This window comes from Solanum pennellii, chromosome 2 (genome assembly GCF_001406875.1).
Source record: "Solanum pennellii chromosome 2, SPENNV200".
NCBI lineage: Eukaryota > Viridiplantae > Streptophyta > Magnoliopsida > Solanales > Solanaceae > Solanum > Solanum pennellii.
In genome coordinates this window covers 3,841,394-3,860,479 of record NC_028638.1, presented here as the reverse complement: position 1 = coordinate 3,860,479, position 19,086 = coordinate 3,841,394, and the positions used below count along the sequence as shown (strand labels likewise).

General features: G+C 35.9%; 1 protein-coding gene across 1 annotated transcript in view; it reads right to left on the bottom strand.

The window, feature by feature from the left end:
• Window positions 1-542: 542 nt before the first annotated feature.
• Window positions 543-19,086, bottom strand: part of LOC107011996 (E3 ubiquitin ligase BIG BROTHER-related) — a 20,742-nt gene continuing 2,198 nt past the window's right edge. The window contains exons 2-7 of the mRNA XM_015211697.2: window positions 18,699-19,017; window positions 18,552-18,601; window positions 8,643-8,684; window positions 8,425-8,546; window positions 8,242-8,350; window positions 543-809 (exon numbers count right to left, since the gene is read on the bottom strand). Coding sequence (XP_015067183.1) covers window positions 762-809; window positions 8,242-8,350; window positions 8,425-8,546; window positions 8,643-8,684; window positions 18,552-18,601; window positions 18,699-19,017 — 690 coding nt within the window. The 3' untranslated portion in view covers window positions 543-761. The remainder of the gene's footprint in view (window positions 810-8,241; window positions 8,351-8,424; window positions 8,547-8,642; window positions 8,685-18,551; window positions 18,602-18,698; window positions 19,018-19,086) is intronic.

Below are 19,086 nucleotides of genomic sequence, written 5' to 3'. Positions count from 1 at the left end.
GATGACCTCATATGGGAATTTTGACTGCTTCATTGAGTCCAGAATATCGAATTTGGTAGGTTTTCATATCTCATTTGTTTACACATGATTCTGAAAAAAAATTCTAAAACGCCCTATTAGATATTTCAAACTTGCCAAAACTAGCTGATATGCACCAGTCGTTGCAGGCCTGAAATGTCCTTTGTAATAGTGGGCCTTGGCCATGTTCGTGCAGGTCTGACGACCTGATGGCTACAAAGAATCATATAAACCTTTTTCAATTGTGCTTCGACGATGTAATAATACAAATAAAACCAAACATGGTTAAGTGATTGATCGTTTAGAATAAGTAAAGAGAGTTGGTAGAAAACCATTTTATGACATGGCAAAACATAATTAATTAAAGTCTGGATTAAGGAACTCCAGAAAACAGTTTGATCTTGTGTTGAAAAAGTTGTGGTGATATATTTATGTTGTCAACTAATTTGTCAAACTAAATTATAACGTCCTCAAACAAAATTTGAGAGCACTTCAAGTAGAGAGAGTGAAAGAGGAGGGCACAGTAAGAAAAAACAAAAATACTATCAAATGAGGAGGAATAATCAGAAATATGATTGTACATATTCATGAATCATAATTGAAAAAAATTGAGAAACACAAACAAAGGAAGCCCAGCCAGAGTGAACCAAGAATGGTCAAACAAGCAGAAAGATCAAGCTCTCTATTACTATCAATATTGTATTGTATTTGTATTGTGAATAGCCAGCCTCTCTCCAGGTACACTAGCTGTTTCCAGAGGTGGAGACCTCAGTGCTACATATTGGACACACCTGCATCCACAAAATCATAATACAAAAATCAACTGCAGCCCTCAAATATTTATATAGATGAAATCTCAGAAATTAATACTAAAAAGCAGCAATATATCAGTATTCAACAATTTGGACAGGCATATCAGAAAGATCCATTAATATACGTTAGAAAGGAAGGATGCATGTGCGCCCATCCCAGCCAATTACCCCTATCACTAGAGGCTCTACTGATGTAGAGCAACCCTTTCTAACCGCTTCCAAAGTCCACGAGGATGGACAAAAAGCATACTACAGTGATTCCTTCTGGTGCATCCATACTATGATAAGATCAAAATATAGACAGTTATTCTTTCTGATGCATCCATAATAGCTAACATCGATTCATTCACTCCTTAGTCTGCTATGAAAAGTTCTTAGGACAGGGGATTAACAAATACAAGTGTTTTGTCATTATGGCTCCCAATCCTCATCTCGACACAATCAAAAGAGTTGAACTCCTTACAGGTATTATGCACAAGTTCTTACCTATCAAATACTTCAGTTGCCCCTTCATTATTGGTAAGGAGAAAATGTCTATCTTTTCTGAGATAATTAATAATGTGATCAATAAGATAAACGGTTGGCACTCCAAACTACTTTCTTCTGCTGGTAGGTGTTATCCTTATCAGGCATGTTATTTTGGCTATGCCTACTCATATGCTAGCTTCTGTGCATCCTCCTAAAGGTACCATTGAGCATTTGGAGAAAATGTCGGCCACACTATTTTGAGGGGGCACAACAGACAGGAAAAGACATCATTCATCTGCTTGAGATAAACCGAGTCTGCCTTACTGGGAAGGAGGCACAAATTTCAGGAAAATACGGGATATTTGCACGGCCTTTTCTATCAAACAGTGGTGGAACCTTAGAACTGGAAAATCTCTTAGAAAGAATTATGATAGCCAAATATTGTTAGAGGTCTCATCCTCTCACTAGACGGATAATAGAGATCATCCATGATTGGATGATATGCTCACTGCTAGTATGGGTGTAGTCGCCGGTGACATGCAGTTCGATGGAGGTGAAGAAAATAGCGGATCGAGGTGATAACGATATACAGCTGGATAATATAGAATCCTTTTAAATACTCGATATTGGACTGGGAACTGGGAAAACACATACAACTGGCAGAAGAAGAAGAACCAAAAATCAAAATCAGATAATCGAGGCCCAGGCAAAGAACATGACTCAAGAAGTATATATCATAACTATCGAAGGGGAGAAAAATTATTATTGTACGAGCAGGGGAGATTCTTCCTTTCGGTGAACTTAGGAGAATCAGTTGGTCACATACAATGAACCAGAACCATTGAGCATAGAAGACAATCTCACGAAAGAGATGATAGAGACAAAGGCTACGATCTGGGTACACCCTAATGTGATCAAATTAGGGCAAGCCTTTGGAGCAGCTATGGGATATGAAAAAGAGGCTTATGCTTTGTGCATGAAGATGGATCAAAAGAAGAACTTGGAGAGACGCGCAGGAAAGGGCAAATCCTTAAATAATAATGACTACACAATTCCAAAAGAACCCAGGGATTGTTTCTTGGAATGTAAGGGGAAATAGAGTTGTGGGGCGGGGGGAGGGGGGGGAGAACATGGCAACTAAAGCATACCGTGTAAAATGTACGGGGAAAATTCTCATTTCTTTTGGTTAGTGACAGCAGTGTATGTTGATTGTAAAAAGGTGTAAAGAAGAGAGCTATGGGGGGAGCTATATTTAGTGGGGGGAAGGTGTGTAGGACCTTGGGTGGTGGGAAGTGATTTTAATGTAATCAGATATCCCAATGAAAGAACAAATTATTTCAGAATTATGAAGGAATGGCTGAGTTTTCCAAATATATAGAAGAGATGGAACAGTGTTTTGGATGGCGAGAGGCGACAAGGGCCTGCCTCGCCACGCGGCGAGGCGCTCGCCTTTTTGAATCGGGGCGCCAATTAATACCAAAAATTAAAAAAAATTAATTGCACATATTCAAAATTTCAATAGCAATTACATATATTAGCAAATACTATAATAATTACTATAATAATTACTATAGAAGAATAATTTTTTTAAAAAAAATAATGGACAGCACTGTGAAAGCAGTAAGCAGCATTTTACAGTAAACAAAGAAAACAAAGGGAAAAAAAAGAGCAGTGAAGAAAACAGAAGACAAAAAAAGTGTAGTGAAGGCAGCGAGCAGTGAAGAGTGAAGACAGCAAGCACTTCAGAACTTCAGATTTCAGAATTTAAGATTCATTTCACAAGAAATTGAACAGAAGAAAAGAAGAAAATAAGAGAAAAGGTGGACTGAAGAGAAGAAACGAGAAAAGAAGAGAAGAAGAAAGAAAAGGGGCCATACCTTTCGCGCGAGTCCACTGAAGGAGAAGAAGAGATCGCAGGGTTGAGGAGAAGAAACGCGAGTCATGACCGACTGGAAATATGAAAAAAAAAACCTAATTTTGACTAATATTATTAAGTCAAGACCTTTTTAAATATTTTAAAACAAAAGGCGGGGCCATTCAGATCGCCATTACGTCGCCTCACATCACCAAATTGATCTCGCCACGCCTCACTCGGGAATGGCGTTACATGGTCGCCTCGCCTCACCATAGAGCCTTTGGCGAATGGCGAGCACCATTAAGAACACTGAGATGGAACTTGTGGATCCTCCTTTATTTGGAGGAAATTATAATTGGAGAAGGGGGGAGAATCATAGAAGTGCCTCAAGAATTGATAGATTCTTAATACTCTTCACCATGGGAAGAGCAGCTTACTCTCATTAAACAAACAATACTGGCAAAGATAGGATCAGACCACAATCCAATTTTAAACTTCAAGAAAAATAATTTCAAATTGGAAAGTTAAGTGGTTGAGGGTTGAAGGATTCAAAGAAAAGGTAAGACTGGTGGAGAGCTTTTGTTGTTAGTGGGAGGTCTGGTTATATTTTAGCCGAGCAACTAAAATTTCTAAAGAAAAGTTAAAAGATTGGAGTAGAAATAACAGCGGCAATTGGAGACGAAGAAAGGTACCAGTTGGCAGTCTTGGAGGCAATTCAAGAACAAAGAGCTCTCACAGATGACGATGCATTTCAGGCCTTTCCACCTTCATAGCCTTGATTGCACAGAAGGTTGGCACTTTAGAGTTGAATAATTTCCTTGATAACTCTCATAGATGTAATGTACAAGATTGAGGCAAAAAAACTGGTTGAAAGACTCCAAGAAGGTGGTTAACAAGCATCAAATATCATTTATGGAAGGAAGAAATATCATGGACGCAATGTTGATTGCTTGCGAGTGCGTGGACTCAAGACTTAAAGGTGCAGAAGCTGGTATCATGTGTAAGCTAGATGTAGAAAAGACTTACGATCATTGTAAATCAGAGATTCTTATTGAATACTCTCAGGCAAATGGGATTTGGTGAGAAATGGATCGAGTTTTGCATTAAAACTATCATGTTCTCTATTCTGGTGAAACATGTAGGGCTTTTTTTATTCTAAAAGGAGTTTTATACAAGGTGACTCTCTGTCTCTTTTCCTGTTTATACTAGCAATGGAGGGATTTGATAGCATTAAAGGATTTAAAGAATAGATGGATTAAAGGGTTTGAGATAGGAGATAGCCGGGGTGGGGTGGGGGGTGGGGGGTGGATAAGGGAAGTACTACGTCACCTACATTATGCAGATGACACAGTGGTAGCAAAGGATTGAACAAATAAGTTATATTAAAATGATTTTTCACTATTTTTGAAGCTTCTGGTTCGCAAGTTAACGGGGAAAAAACCAGTTTGTTCCTAATAAAGGAGGTGCCAAACATCCAAAATCTTGTCATCATTTTTGGATGCAAAGCTGAAATTATGCCTACTATGTACCTTCGTATTCCTCTTGACAGTGAACACAAAGCAGTGAAATTTGGGCTGGAGTTTTACAGAAAAGAGGCTAGCTAGGTGTAAGGCACAATACATATCATTGGGAGGGAGGCTCATCCTTATCAATTTTGTACTAGATGCACTTCAGACATATGCAATGTCTCTATTTCCCTTACCTTTCAAGGTTATGAAAAAATTGGACAAACATAGGAGGAGATTCTCATGGTCTGTCTGTAAAGAGGGCAACGGATACATCAATTCATACAACAATGTAGAGTAGAGAGCAGGGTGGTTTGGGCATCAGACATCTGAGAGCACAACACAATAGCTTATTGATGAAATAGCTCTAGAGATACAATAAGGAGGAACATGCATTCTGGAGGGAGGTGATTAGACACAAGTGTGGTGAACTCAACCCATGGTGTACCAATGTGAGAACTGATACTCATGGGATTGGAGTCTTGAAGACCATTAGATCCCTATGGCCCAATATGGGGTGCAACTAAAGATAGTTGGAGAAGGAAAAAGAATAAAATACTAGAAGGAGCAAAGTCCATTGATGGGGATTTTTCCACACCTATTTATCCTAAGCAACAACCCAGATGGTACCATTTAAGATATGTGGAGTCCACATGGATAGAACTTATCCTTCAAGAGATTGATGAAGTGGCTAGTCTGCCAAGTAGGATTCAGAGGCACTACTGGTTCAACCAAGATACATTAAGATGAAAACACAACACTGATGGGCAATTCTCTGTTAAAAGGGTTTATAGAATGGAGGGAAGAGTATCGTATAGAGGGCACCAAAAAGTTTGGAGAAACGTATGGAAGACACCAGCTCTAACAAAAGGTAGAATGCTTTACTTGCTTGGTGGTTAAAAGTGCATGCTGACAGAAGAAGTTTTGAAGAAAAAGGCGTACTTACCAGGTACTTCTTATGCAATGGGACAGATGAAACAAATGGTCATATGTTTTAAACTACATTTTGAAAGAATAACTTTGGTCTTTATTTCTCAACATAACAAAGACAAGTTGGACTATGCTAAGAATACTGCAGATTCGCTTAAGTGCTGGATGAAAAGCGGAGGCAGCAAATGTCAAAGTGGTGGAGGATCAAACCACAATGCATCCGGTGGACAGTTTGGAGAGAGGAATGGAGGTGTTTTGAAGACAGAACCAATTCCATTCAAAAAGTAAAATAAAATTGTATAAATCTTCTACTTTTGGTCTAAAGAAGTAGGTTTATACGATACAGATAATTTTGTAGGTTTATTAAGATCTCTGTGAGTATCTTCTTTTCTATTTGTTTTCTTAATCTAACACTTTTTTATGGTGTCCAGCATGTCCTCAATGCTGAGGAATGTATTTACCAGTTTCAAAAAGAAAAGGCCATCCTGGCCCTAAGTTGCTCGGACTAGGGTGTCGGGTGTCTGATACGGGTGCGAATCTAGAGGTCATCCTTCATGATCTAATTTTTAAGATTTGGGGATATAGATCCATGTATGGATACGAATGCGGGGATTCGCCAAAAAATAATTAAAATATCTAAAAGATTAGAGTTGTAAAACCTAAATTATGAGATTATGTGGAGAACATCAGGAGAATTTTGGACGTAGACGGAGAGTCAAGGATAAGGAGTGACATGGAAATTTCTATATAAAAGGTATTCCATTTTCTTCAATTTCACCTTAGCTTTTGTATTGATTACGTAAATCATTAGAATTATCCAAGACTTTCCCCATCGATTTTGGTCAAAGTAACTAAAATCAGTTGACCAAATCGGACACGGATCCCACACCCACACCCATTTCATGTAAACATGGGTGCGGCAACAAAAGTGGAGTTTCTGAGCAACTTAGTCCTTGCCAATCTCAATCTTGGATAGCTATGGCTAAGATCAAACATCTTGTTGATGTAAATATTAAATGGCAGGTTGGGAGAGGTGAAATATCCTTCTGGTATGATAATTGGATCAAAGGTTGGGAGAGGTGAAATATCCTTCTGGTATGATAATTGGATCACTTTTGATCCCCTATGACAATTACTTCTAGAAGGCAGCAAACTAAGCTTACCATTGTAGCATTGGCAAAAGCTAATGTTGAATGGGACTGGCAAGGCTGAGAACAATATATTCCAACTGAAATCTTAAACTTTTTTGACAATATCAATCTCCATTACCTCATGATGTGCCTGATAGACCATTTTGAACACCAGGCAACAAAAAGCAATTTTCTGTGGCATCTGCTAAGACATAGGAAGCCCAAATACTGGATTGACTCCAAGACATGGCATATATATGTACCTAACAAGATGAAATCTTATCATGGGGGGAGGGTATCGAGGGACAATTCCTACTGATGCACGAGTTGCCAGGTTTGGTATTGCTGTTCCATCCAGATGTTTTTGATGCAGGAACCCTGATGTTAAGACTGTTGATCACCTCTTTGTAATGGTAATTTTTCTAATAGGGTGTGAAAAGTCATGTGGACCATTTGGTAGTCCTTACACTAACTTGCCTCTCACAGGTTGCTCATGATCAACTGGTACAAGCTCAATTTAAAGATCCCGTCACTAGCTTCATTGTCAATTCTGTCATTTATAACTACTTGGGAACTATGGAGATCATGATGTGGCTCCAAATATGGACTGATAAGTTAAATATTAGGAGATCTATATCTCCAATTGCTTCCACTATGACTCCTCTCATCTCAAATCATTTTGAAAGCATTTACTTATTGTCCTAACTGGGATGCTATTACTCAGCTAGTATCTAGTTCCATACACACTTCAACTAAGTTGTTTAAATAAAGTGGACTAACCCCCTACCTGTTTTCTTAAGTTGAACGCTGACGGGAACTGCAGAAATGCCCTTAACGGGGGTGGTAGCTTCATCAGGGACATGAGAGGGAAGCTAACTATGGCCTACTCATTGGTGCTTGGAGCTGGGAAAAGTAATTGGGCTTAAAGCTGCTTCCTTGCTGTATGGGATTACATGGTGAGTACAAGCCTTAACATTTTTCTTGCAAAATAGTACGATGCAATATGCAAGGAAATCCAATATCTTAATCTCCGTATCCATTCAACTTTGTTTACATAAAATGGGATAAGTCTCATTCTCATTTGATCTGGCACATAGCCAGGTGAAGATGAAGGAACTCAAGCCCAGGATCTATATCACTGTAACAGCTATAGTCACCACCCTAGACAAAGGACAGATATTCCCTTTCTGAGTCAAAGAAAGAAAAAAGGGAAAAGACAAGAGTACAATCTAGTTCACTGTGAAATGCATTGGCAAAAGAAGCACAGATAAACTTAGAGCTACCATGATTCTTCAAATAACTTGACATATATATCTGCTGATCATGATGGAGCTAAAACACAATTTTTAGTCTCACCTAAAGCCACATATCACCGATAAAACTTGTATAATTTTTAAAAAGATTCAAAAGGTAGGGGAGGCTTCACCTACAAACAATAACCAAAAAGATACAAATCGGCTTAGCCAAGATCTTTCTCCCTCACAGTTCAAGGATTTATTTTGGAAGGTAATAATTCTAAATACCTTATTTATTTGTAACCAATTGTTGAGGCATTCAGAATGATACGTATGTTTGCAGGACAACACGGTCAATTTTTCACCATCTTCATAATCCAATCTACATATAACACACCTGGAGTGCAAAAATGTCAAATCGTCAAAACATTTCACGTATGAAATAGTACAGCATAGGATATGTTAGCTTACGAATCAGTGGTTCCTTCTGATGCAGTTTGTGTCTTATAGTTCACGGAAGGCAAAGAGGCAATTGTATCAGCAGAAAGCCCCCTGCTCTCAGTTCCAACAACATCACCTAGTGCTATAAGTTCCTGCATTAGTGCAGACAGTTGAGCAATACCAAACATGTGAAGTAGAATATGAAGAATGTCTAAAAGAGAAACAGGAATTCAACAAAACTGAAGTACCTCATAAGAAAGCTCATCAGGATCAACGTCCTCCCATGCATCCTAAGAACAACAACATACACACGTATAATCAAACCAGACTCAACAAGATGTCACAAAATTCGTCTTTTCTCAAATATGCAGGAATTTTACATTAAAAAAAACAACGTTGAAGATGCATGGTCTTAGGCGTATTTTTATGCTTAAAGCCACGAGAATCCCATGTTTTAGCTAAATTTGAGAACAAAATCCATTATACTTGCCAAATGTTTGATCTTGTTTATGTGATTTTGGCTAACCACTGTGATTAGGTGTTTGTAGGATGGAAAGCGAGTGGAGAAGACGCTGGAATGCAAAGAAATAAGATGAAAGTGAGGCTGGGGTTTGGAGTTAAGCAGGCAAGTAGCAAAGAGAAATCGGAGAAGAAGGAGCCCAGCTCTGCTTCATCCCTGTATCGGGGAGCTGGGGATAAAAATCAGTCTCGAAGAACTTTGGACCAGGGGACTTCATATTCACTCCATATTGTGGAGCTATCGCGAAGAAGGCAAAAAGTTGTGCAAAGCAGGTCCGATTTGACACGTTCTCTAGCCTATAAATACTCATTTTGGTTGTTGTTATTGTTCTTTTTCATATACTTGGAGGATAAGACTTGGATGATTCTTCTCTTTAGCTTCGAACGTTCATTCCAAATCTTTTCCATCTTTCAATTTATTAGTATGATCAAAGATTCCAGCATTGTGAATCGGATTATGAGTGGCTAAACCCCTTTTTTCTAGGGTTGTGTCTACAATTGATGGTACAGTATCGACTATATACAGAAAATGGGCGATCAGTAAAAGTTATTCTTGAGTTTTTGAATTAACTATTTTAATGCTGGATTACCATTAGAATTTCTTGAACTCAAGAGAGGAATATAGAGATAGAATGTGGAATACATAGAGCATGATCTTTCTTTGTCAAAACTTAAGATTTATTTGTATCTAGGATAGGGATATACCTAAGTTACCATGCTTGGTTATGAAAATAAGATGAAATTTTAATGCTCCATGGTTGGTTCAATCTATCCGCTCAACGATGTAGTTAGGTTGCCAATTGTGGAAGGTGATTAGAGGTTCCCATGACCATGATCACATCTTTAACCTTGTAAATCAAAAACTTGATAACCATTTGGATTCTAAAGCGAAGATAGTGCATGAAATCTTGTTTAAGTTGCAGCCCTGGAATTTCCCAAGTCATTGATAAAACCCCAAGTGAATTCGAATTGGTGCTATTTAATTTAGTTAGTTATTTATTGCAATTATTAGCTGCATTTGGTGTAAACAGTCGCTATCATTTTTGCTTGCATTTGGTGGACAGTGTGGAAGGAAAGGAATGGTAGACATTTTCAAGGCACTAGAAGTTTTATTGAGAAAATAGGGATGAATTGTCTTAGCTTGTTCTTTTGTTGGTGTAAACAGAATGTTCAAGTAGGAGAGTTAGTATATTAAATTGACAATATATAATATATTGGGTTTTGGGCAGGGGTTTAAGCACCTTTTCAATGCTTATCAAGTTTCCAACTTAGTACCTTTTTCAGGGGTGGCTAAGTTTTTATTAAATGAACTGTTACTTGTCTAAAAAAAAGACAAATACAAAATGATAACCAATCAAACTCTCTTTACACATTTGCAATTAATTATAGTTACAAACGAAATCATATATTTGCTAATAATAAGTCTTTTGGATTCGACAATCCAGCTCTTAAAAGTTACTATATTAATTGAGTGACCACATACACTTGTGTGTGCATTTGGATGCAACAGTTGAACAAAGACCCGAGAAAGCCTGAGTAAACATGAAAAGAAAATATTTTATCTATATTGAAGAAAGAGGAGGAGAAAGTAAAACATGGTTGAAAAGATCTTCAACCCTCGAGGATTTAGTTTTGCTTCCATCAGCAGTCACCCAAAGAGCCCATCAATTCAATAGAAAAAAGTGCATCGAAATAGCATCATTATGAGGACAGTTTTGTGGGGCCAACAACAATAAATATGAGAAGATTTTCCATAAAATATACCGGTCTGACCTATCAGTCACTGTATGCCATTTGTAGATCTATCACGGGTTTCACTAAACTATACCCTAAAATTAGAAGGAAATTTGAATAAGAAAATGAAGTAACTAGCAGCTCAGATTACTCAATACTGTAAGGAGAAACTGTTATAGCACAAGCTTTAATTGAACTATTTCAATAAAACGTTACAGATACACAATATGCAACATTGGGTATATCATATATGAGAGCATTCAAGGAAGTTCATACATGTTCTGCGTCACTTTTTATTCCCTTAACAGTTCGGCTAGATCCTCACATTTTTCACATTTTACAATAGCCAAACTTGGTATTTCACATCTGTTACATAGAGTATATGCTTGAACAATAATACTAAAATTTGGTTACATGTAAATATCATTGATATACAATATATTACATTTAGCATACAAAGGCATGCTAAAGGTGTCAAAATGTCTTCTTAAAGATGCTTCAGACGGTCCTTAACAAGTCAGGATGTATTTACAGGGGTGGACTCGTATACGCGACATTGGGTGGCAGTCTAGATTATCGCTCGATTCAGCCTTACCTGTTGTTTTTTAGATTAGGGACTTAGAATATGTTTAAAAAGGTAATATTGATCAGGAGGCACATTTATGGGATAGCTCACTCCCAAATTTGTATTGATTATGAATACAAAGTATGGTTAGCTGTTCAAGACACTTAGGCAACACTGCAAAGACCACCAAGGCCAACTACTACAGGCATTTATATATACTAGTTTTAGTGTTCGTGCATGTCCCTCGCACTGATGAGAACAATTTTAAAAATGACATAAATAATATTTTGTGCAAAGCACCAAACAAATTGGAAGTCCCAAAATGATATATATTAATCATGTTGAGGTATTACAAAAAATATAAACATGTTTAGGGAATTTTGATCCACTTTCAGTGGTTCTTCCTTCAATTTGTTCTAATACTTGTTCTATTGTAAATGTGTCACTGGAGTAACATTTGATTGAAAGACCAAAAAGTCATCCAAAACAAAGAATTATTTGAGTAGGCAAGTAATTTAAATTAATATAATAAATAGAGTTAATTATACTAAACAACTCTTTAATGTGATTTCATTTAAGATATATCCCCCTTGTACTTTAAAATCAAATATTTACACCTATACTACGAAAACTCGACACTTAATCCCCTTATAAGATATATATCCATATCAAAATATAGTTTTAAAAAGATAATTAAAATTATAAATACCATACTCATGTTTTAGATCTTTCCCAACTTAAACAATATATAAAATATTAATACTTTGGACATTAAATAGTTTAGATGGATCTTTTTCTTATTTGATATAATAGTTTATTTTGTGGTTGTCGTAAGAAGTCATATATTGTGAGCTAAGCCAAGCCAGGTGATACTTCTTAATATGTATCATCATTTATCATGAAAGATTGCCGTAAAACTTTGCATTGAAAACTATTTGCAGGGAAGTTACTAAAAAAGGGACACCAACTCATTTAAGGGAAAAAAAAAGCTCTTAGTTTAGTTGGTTTTGAAGTCCTAACTATTAGGGGAATAATTAAAGGTCTATTCCAAAATAATATTAGAAAAATAATTACTTTATAATCTTATATAATATGAAACATATTTTTAAGCGGTAGAAAAGGTGAATGACATTGCGCTAAGGGTTTTTGTGCTTTCTAAAGTCTTAGGATTTGCCTCTGCGAGGGTACTTATATTCATGACAACATTCATGAATTAGGAGAGGGGGAAGCAAGACACAGAAAAAGTGGAGGAGAATAATCCCATGTTGTATTTTGTGGACTATCTGGAGGGAGAGGAATGTAAGACGCTTTGAAGATCGATTCAACATCATTCTGAAAATCAAAGGGATCTGCATTGCAACTTTCTATTATTGGTGTAAAGAACATTGTATAGAAAATGCTGAACAGTTGGTAGATCTTTTACGATTGCTGTAATTAATCTCTTGGTTTAGCTTGTTACTACTTTTTTGGTGGTCTACAACATTAATGTATGCCGAGGAATACAACATTACTAGTTTCAAAAATAATAAAAAATTATATTCATGACAACAAAGTTCTAAAAATATAAGATTGAAGAAGGTGTCACGGTCCCAGAAAATGATGAATGTTGATCTTGTTTAGCTAGCCTATTAAAAGGTTATATCTTGCCGCTGCATAACTTCTCAGATGTTTTATTGGATTTTTTGCTTTGCCTCCACTTATCAAAATTATGCTATAGTTTTCTTTCGTTTTTATATCAGAATATACTTGATTTAAAAAAATTAGTAACATTACTAGAAAAATATTGATTGATGGCAACATAATCTAGACATGACAAATGTAGTTACGTGAAATTCTATACTGTGAACACCCACATATACTTTGGACTCTACAATTTACTATTCCGACCACATTTTGCATTAGATTGACAATATCCTTTGTTCGATCTAGCTCTTCATTCCTCTAGATAAAAATTAGACATGACTATTGTAGATACGTGGAATTCTATACCGTGAAAACCCACATATTCGTTGAGCTATGCAATTTACTATTAAACCCACATTTTGAATTAGATTGATAATATTGCCCTTGGTCGACCTAGCTCTTCACTCTTCTAAAATAAAATAAAAAAGAAAATAGTAACAAATATTGAGAAATTTAAAAGTGGCACTTGTTAAAAGTCTCATCACATCTATTTAAGGTCCATATTTTCTTTAGTCATTAAGGATAATTACCCTAATGAGGAAGAAAAAGACGCTTAAGCACCAACATTACCTTCCAGCATTCGGCATTCACAGTGTACTCCTAGCCCCTACGGCGATGTATTTTTAATTAAACATTGTAGTCCTTTCATTGAGCTATTAGGGGTTCAGTTATGTTGCATAGTTGGAAGGAGATCATATAAAGTAAGATATTAATTAATACTTCATCTGAAAAAAATACTAATTAGTTTTGAAGTTTTAAATATTTTGATTTTCTATATAATTCAAACAAGAAAAGATTTATTTCTTAAATCCAAAATGTGTTGTCGTATATTGGGAGTTAAAGCAGGTGATACTTCTTAAAATGTATCATCATTAAACAAGAAAGATTCCCGTAGAATTTTGAATCGAAAACTATTTACAGGAAAGTTACTAAAAAGGGACAGTGACTCATGAAAGGAAAAAAAAACTCTTAATTTAGTTGGTTTTGAAGTCCTAACTATTAGGGGAATAATTAAACATCAATTCTATTTCCTAAAAAATTTAAGAAAATAATAAATTTATAAATTTATCTAATGTGAAACCTATTTTTAAATGGTAGAAAAGGTGAATGACATTTCACTAAGGGCTTTTGTGCTTTCTAAAGTCTTAAGTTTTGCCTTTGCGCATATTCATGACAACATTCATGTATTAGGAGAGGGGGAAGCAAGAGATATTAAAAGTGGCGGAGAATAATCCCACGTTGTATCTTCTGGACTATCTGGAGGGACAGGAATGTAAGACGCTTTGAAGATAGATTCAACATCATTCAGAAAATCAAAGGGAGCTGAATTGCAACTTTCTACTTTTGGTGTAAAGAACATTGTATAGAAAATGTTGAACAGTTGGTAGATCTTTTAGGGTTACTGTAATTAATCTCTTGGCTTAGCTTGTTACTACCTTTCTGGTGGTCTCCAGCATTAATGTATGCTGAGGAATCCAACATTACCAGTTTCAAAAGTAATCAAAAATTATATTCATGACAACAAAGTTCTAAAAATATAAGATTGAAGGTGAGGTCCCAGAAAATGATGAATGTTGATCTTGTTTAGCTAGCCTATTAAAAGGTTATATCTTGCCCCTGCATAACTTCTCAGATGTTTTATTGGATTTTTTGCTTTGCCTCCACTTATCAAAATTATCCTATTGTTATCCTTCTTTTTTATATCAGAATATACTTGATTTTTTAGTTTAGTAACATCACTAGAAAACATTGATCAGTGACAACATAATCTAGACGTGGCTAATGTAGAGTCTAGACATGACTAAAGTAGATACGTGGAATTTTATACTGTTAACATCCATATATTCTTTGGGCTCTACAATTTACTATTACGTTAACATATTGGATTACATTGACAATATTGCCTTTGTTCGACCCAGCTCTTCACTCTCCTAATTAAAAACTAGACATGACTAATGTAGAAACATGGAATTCTATGACGTGAACACACATATATTCGTTGGGCTGTACAATTTACTATTACACCCACATTTTGAATTAGATTGACAATATTGCCCTTGGTCGACCTAGCTTTTCACTCTTCTAAAATTAAAAAAAAATACAAATATTTAGTTATTTAAAAGTGGCATCTGTTAAAAGTTTCACTACATCTATTTAAGGTCCATAATTTCTTTAGTCATTAAGGATAATTACCCTAATGAGGTAGAAAAAGAAGTTAAGCACTAACATCACATTCCAGCTTATGAAATTCATTTTGTACTCCTAGCCCCTAGGGCAACATATTTTCTTAAAAAATTGGAGTCCTTTAATTGAGATATTAGGGGTCTAGCTATGTTGAATAGTTGGAAGGAAATCATATAAAGCAAGATACTAATTCATATTTCATCTGAAAAAAATACTAATTAATTTGAAGTTTTAAATATTTTGATTTTCTATATAATTTAAACAAGAAAAGATTTATTTCTTAAATCCAAAATGTGTTGTAATTGAGGGTATTTTATTTATTGTGAACGTAATAAAAAGTTGGGAACTGGTTATCCGTAAGATGATTTTGATAATTGAGATGTCCCATATAAGCTTACGTGCACCTTCAACAAATTGTAGGAGGTACCCTTTATCTCCTACCAATAAAAGTACCAGGTAAATCTGCCTGCAAGGCTTGAACAGATTGGAAAAAATCACCTAGTGCTTTTCCTCTGTTAGGATTTGAACTTGAGACCCTATTCCGTACTTGTGTACCTTGTTAAGATTTCTACATCTGAAAATAATTCAAAGTCCCTAAAACAAAAACAAAAAGAACAGGGTGGAACTTGACTGAGTACAATGATATGAAGAAAATGCACCCCTGTAACCCAGGTTTCAATTTCCAATGGTCTGCACTAGTATATTTTTCAGAAGTGGATATGGCTTTGCTTTTATTCTTCTTCTTGTAGTTGCTTCGTACAATCTTCTTAATGGCTGCTTTTTTAGAATAACAAGTATTATTGCATCAGAACGTTACGATGTTAGAGGATGTTAGAGTCAGTAATACACTGACTCTATCTCACACACATAAATAGAGTTGTTTTGAAATAAAGTATCATAAATTAATGTCCATTCTCTTCCCTTCTCCTATTTCCTCACAAGGTATCATCAACTAATGCCCATTCTCTTGTAAATAAATTATCATCTATTAACTGTTACCGATAAAATAGGAAACATAATTAATAGTTGTTGATTTAATCATTTTTCTGATTAAATTTTCCATGCATAAAACTTTTGGTAGACTGAAAGAGTGCTAACTTATTATTAGGAACGAAGTCATATGATGCAAGGCTGGAGTGGCATCTCTGTGGACAAGATACGAGAAAGAGAGACTTAGATGGTCCGGACGTGTGAAGAGGAGGTGCAAGGATGAGCATGTTAAAAGATGCAAGGGGAAGGTAATAGCAGCTGTTAGGAGATGTAGAGGTAGGCCGAAGAAGAACTAGGGGAGGTGATTAGACAGGACATAGATACATCTGAATAAGGACATACCTTAGATAGAAAGGTACAAAGGTCGAGGATTAAGATAGGAAGTTAGTAGGAGTTGTGAGTTGTCACATTCTATGAGGAAAAGGGTATGGCTAGCCTCCTCTCCTCTTATCCTTTTAGTAGTATAATGTAGTTATGGCATTGTTTCTTATCCTTCAATGTGTATTGCTAGTTATTGTTGCATTTGTTTGTATAATTGATACTTTGCTATATCTTTTCTTTCAATCTTGTCAGATACTGACCTTTTGAGTTGAGAATCTTTCGAAAACCACCTCTCTACCTCCCAAAGATAAAGGAAAGGTTCGTATACATCCGACCCTTCCCAGACCACACTTGTGGAATTATACTGGGTATGTTGTTAGTGTTGTTGGTATCATTTTTTTGCAATCATAATAGAGACAGATGTAGCTTTTTAACTTACTATTTGTGCCCAACGCCACTCACTTAGTCAAAATAGTTTGCTTCTCGGTGTAATGTTACAATCTTGTCTGTTCAAGGACCTCGATTATGAACCACTCTTATTACCCATGATCATAAGGACAACAATGCACTTATCTCCAATGACTGTAACGTTGACACCAAGTTGCATCCATTGGAGTTGCAACAACCATTTTCTGGCGTCTTCAGAAAATTACTCTGATAACTTTCCTAGCGCAACTCTGGTTATTAGAACTTCTCCCATGACTATCTGGCAAGTTGTCTAAAGACTATTTACTTTCCAATATTTTCAAAATAGGTAACACAAATTGATTTTATCATCTTAAGTTTGATGTGTTGTATTAGAATGTGCATTATTGTATTAAAGTGTTGGAATACTAAATTTAGTAAGGTTAGTCCCTCTGGGTTAAATAAGATGTCTTTAATATCAAATCTACAAAATAGGAGACTTTTGTATTCAATTACTCTTCAAGCCATCTCTTCATTGTCCCTCTCTATCTTCTAATCCATTTCATCTTCAAATTACACAATTTAGATCCATAACCGTTGAAAAAAAAATTGTTCCAAATGTGTTTCATGTTTTTTTACCGTAAGCTCAGCTCCCCTATGAGAGTTTCATTAGAAGTAATAACCTCTTAATCTAGTCTTCACCGCAGCCACAAACAAATATTTGGATTCATTCACTTAAAGGAAAAGCACTTGCAATTTGTTGGTTACTAGTGCATCCCAAAGAAATGTAGGCATACGAAGATTCTAAAATTTCTAAATGGAAGTTGTGTTTTTTTACTAGGAACAGGCTTAAATTATGCTTCTTCAAGCAGAATTCCTCTGGCTTCAACAATATGCTCTTATTAGCATGCTTTAAGTTACAAAGTTTTACTATATGCAACAGTGTTGATATACGATCCAAAGAGGATGGGCTAGAACTTAATGGGCTATTAGGGGAAGACAGTGGTTATGATCACTGGTTGTACAGGTAATAACTAGAATAGAATAAAACGACTGTAGTACACTTAATGTTTTGATAAAAGGTCTTCCATGTACTCATAGGGATGTTGTTAACTATGAATGATGACATTTTTAAGATTGTGGTCTTCTATGCACAACCTATCCTATTTTCAGTGATCCAAGTTCTATTCTTAAGGATTGAGGGTAGAAAGTGTAAGAATATGTAAGTTGTTTCTCAGATACCCCCTTTCCAAATATCATTTTATTCCCCCAGTTTGCAGGTCATGATAACTGACATCCTTCAAGGTTTCAACAACAGCAAAAAGCAAACTTCATTTATGTATTAGGAATCTAAAGAAATAAATGTGTGCGTCCATGTGTGTGTTCAGATTCTGTATTTACCACATTTCTTAACTTCCCAAAACTTCTTATGTTTTTGTATCATACTAATTTCAGAAACTATCATAAACATATTCTGCATGCGGTTGTCCCTTCCATGGGACAGGATGACAGTAGGTGGATGCAATTGATTAGGATGAAAATTATTTGAATTTGATCATATTCACCAACATCAAAACTTATCAATGTTGAGATTATTAATTTTATGAAGAAAGAAGCTCAGGGCTCAAGATGTAAGATCCATGCTAGAATATGAAAAAAACTGATTAACTACTGCATATGAATGATCATATCATTTTGTCTTCAGAAGCAATACTGTAAAGCCAACTTCAGTAGAATGCTAAATATCATTCATTACCTGGGAATTAATACCACGATCCTCTTCATCTTGCCTTTGTCCAACATACACTAAAAATCATAGATTTGTCAATAGTTTGCATGATAAAGGAAGAGAGTAAAGAGGCCAAAAGCAACAGTAAAAAATAAGTTTCAACAAAGGACCTACTTTCATTTATCCCAGCAAGGGCCAATAATCTAGCAGCCATTTCTCTCTCTTCAGCATCCTGTAGTGCTCTGGCATAGGCCTCATCACTAGAAAAAGCTGATGGGTCTAACTCAACACCTTGGTTCTCATCCTCACTTGCTTCATCATGAACATGCACATCAAATGCATCTTCATCATCCTCACCCACATTACTACCATCATCTTCTTCTTCGCTTGGATCATCAAAATCTTCATCCTCATCATGGCCATAGTTCCCAGCATCCCAGCTCCCATAATCAATCCCGTCATCGTTCATACTAAGCATCATATAAGCTCTTTCCTATTCCCAAAAAGACAAACCAGAAAGGCTTTATCTCATAATTACAAGCACAAACTGTGGGGGGGGGGG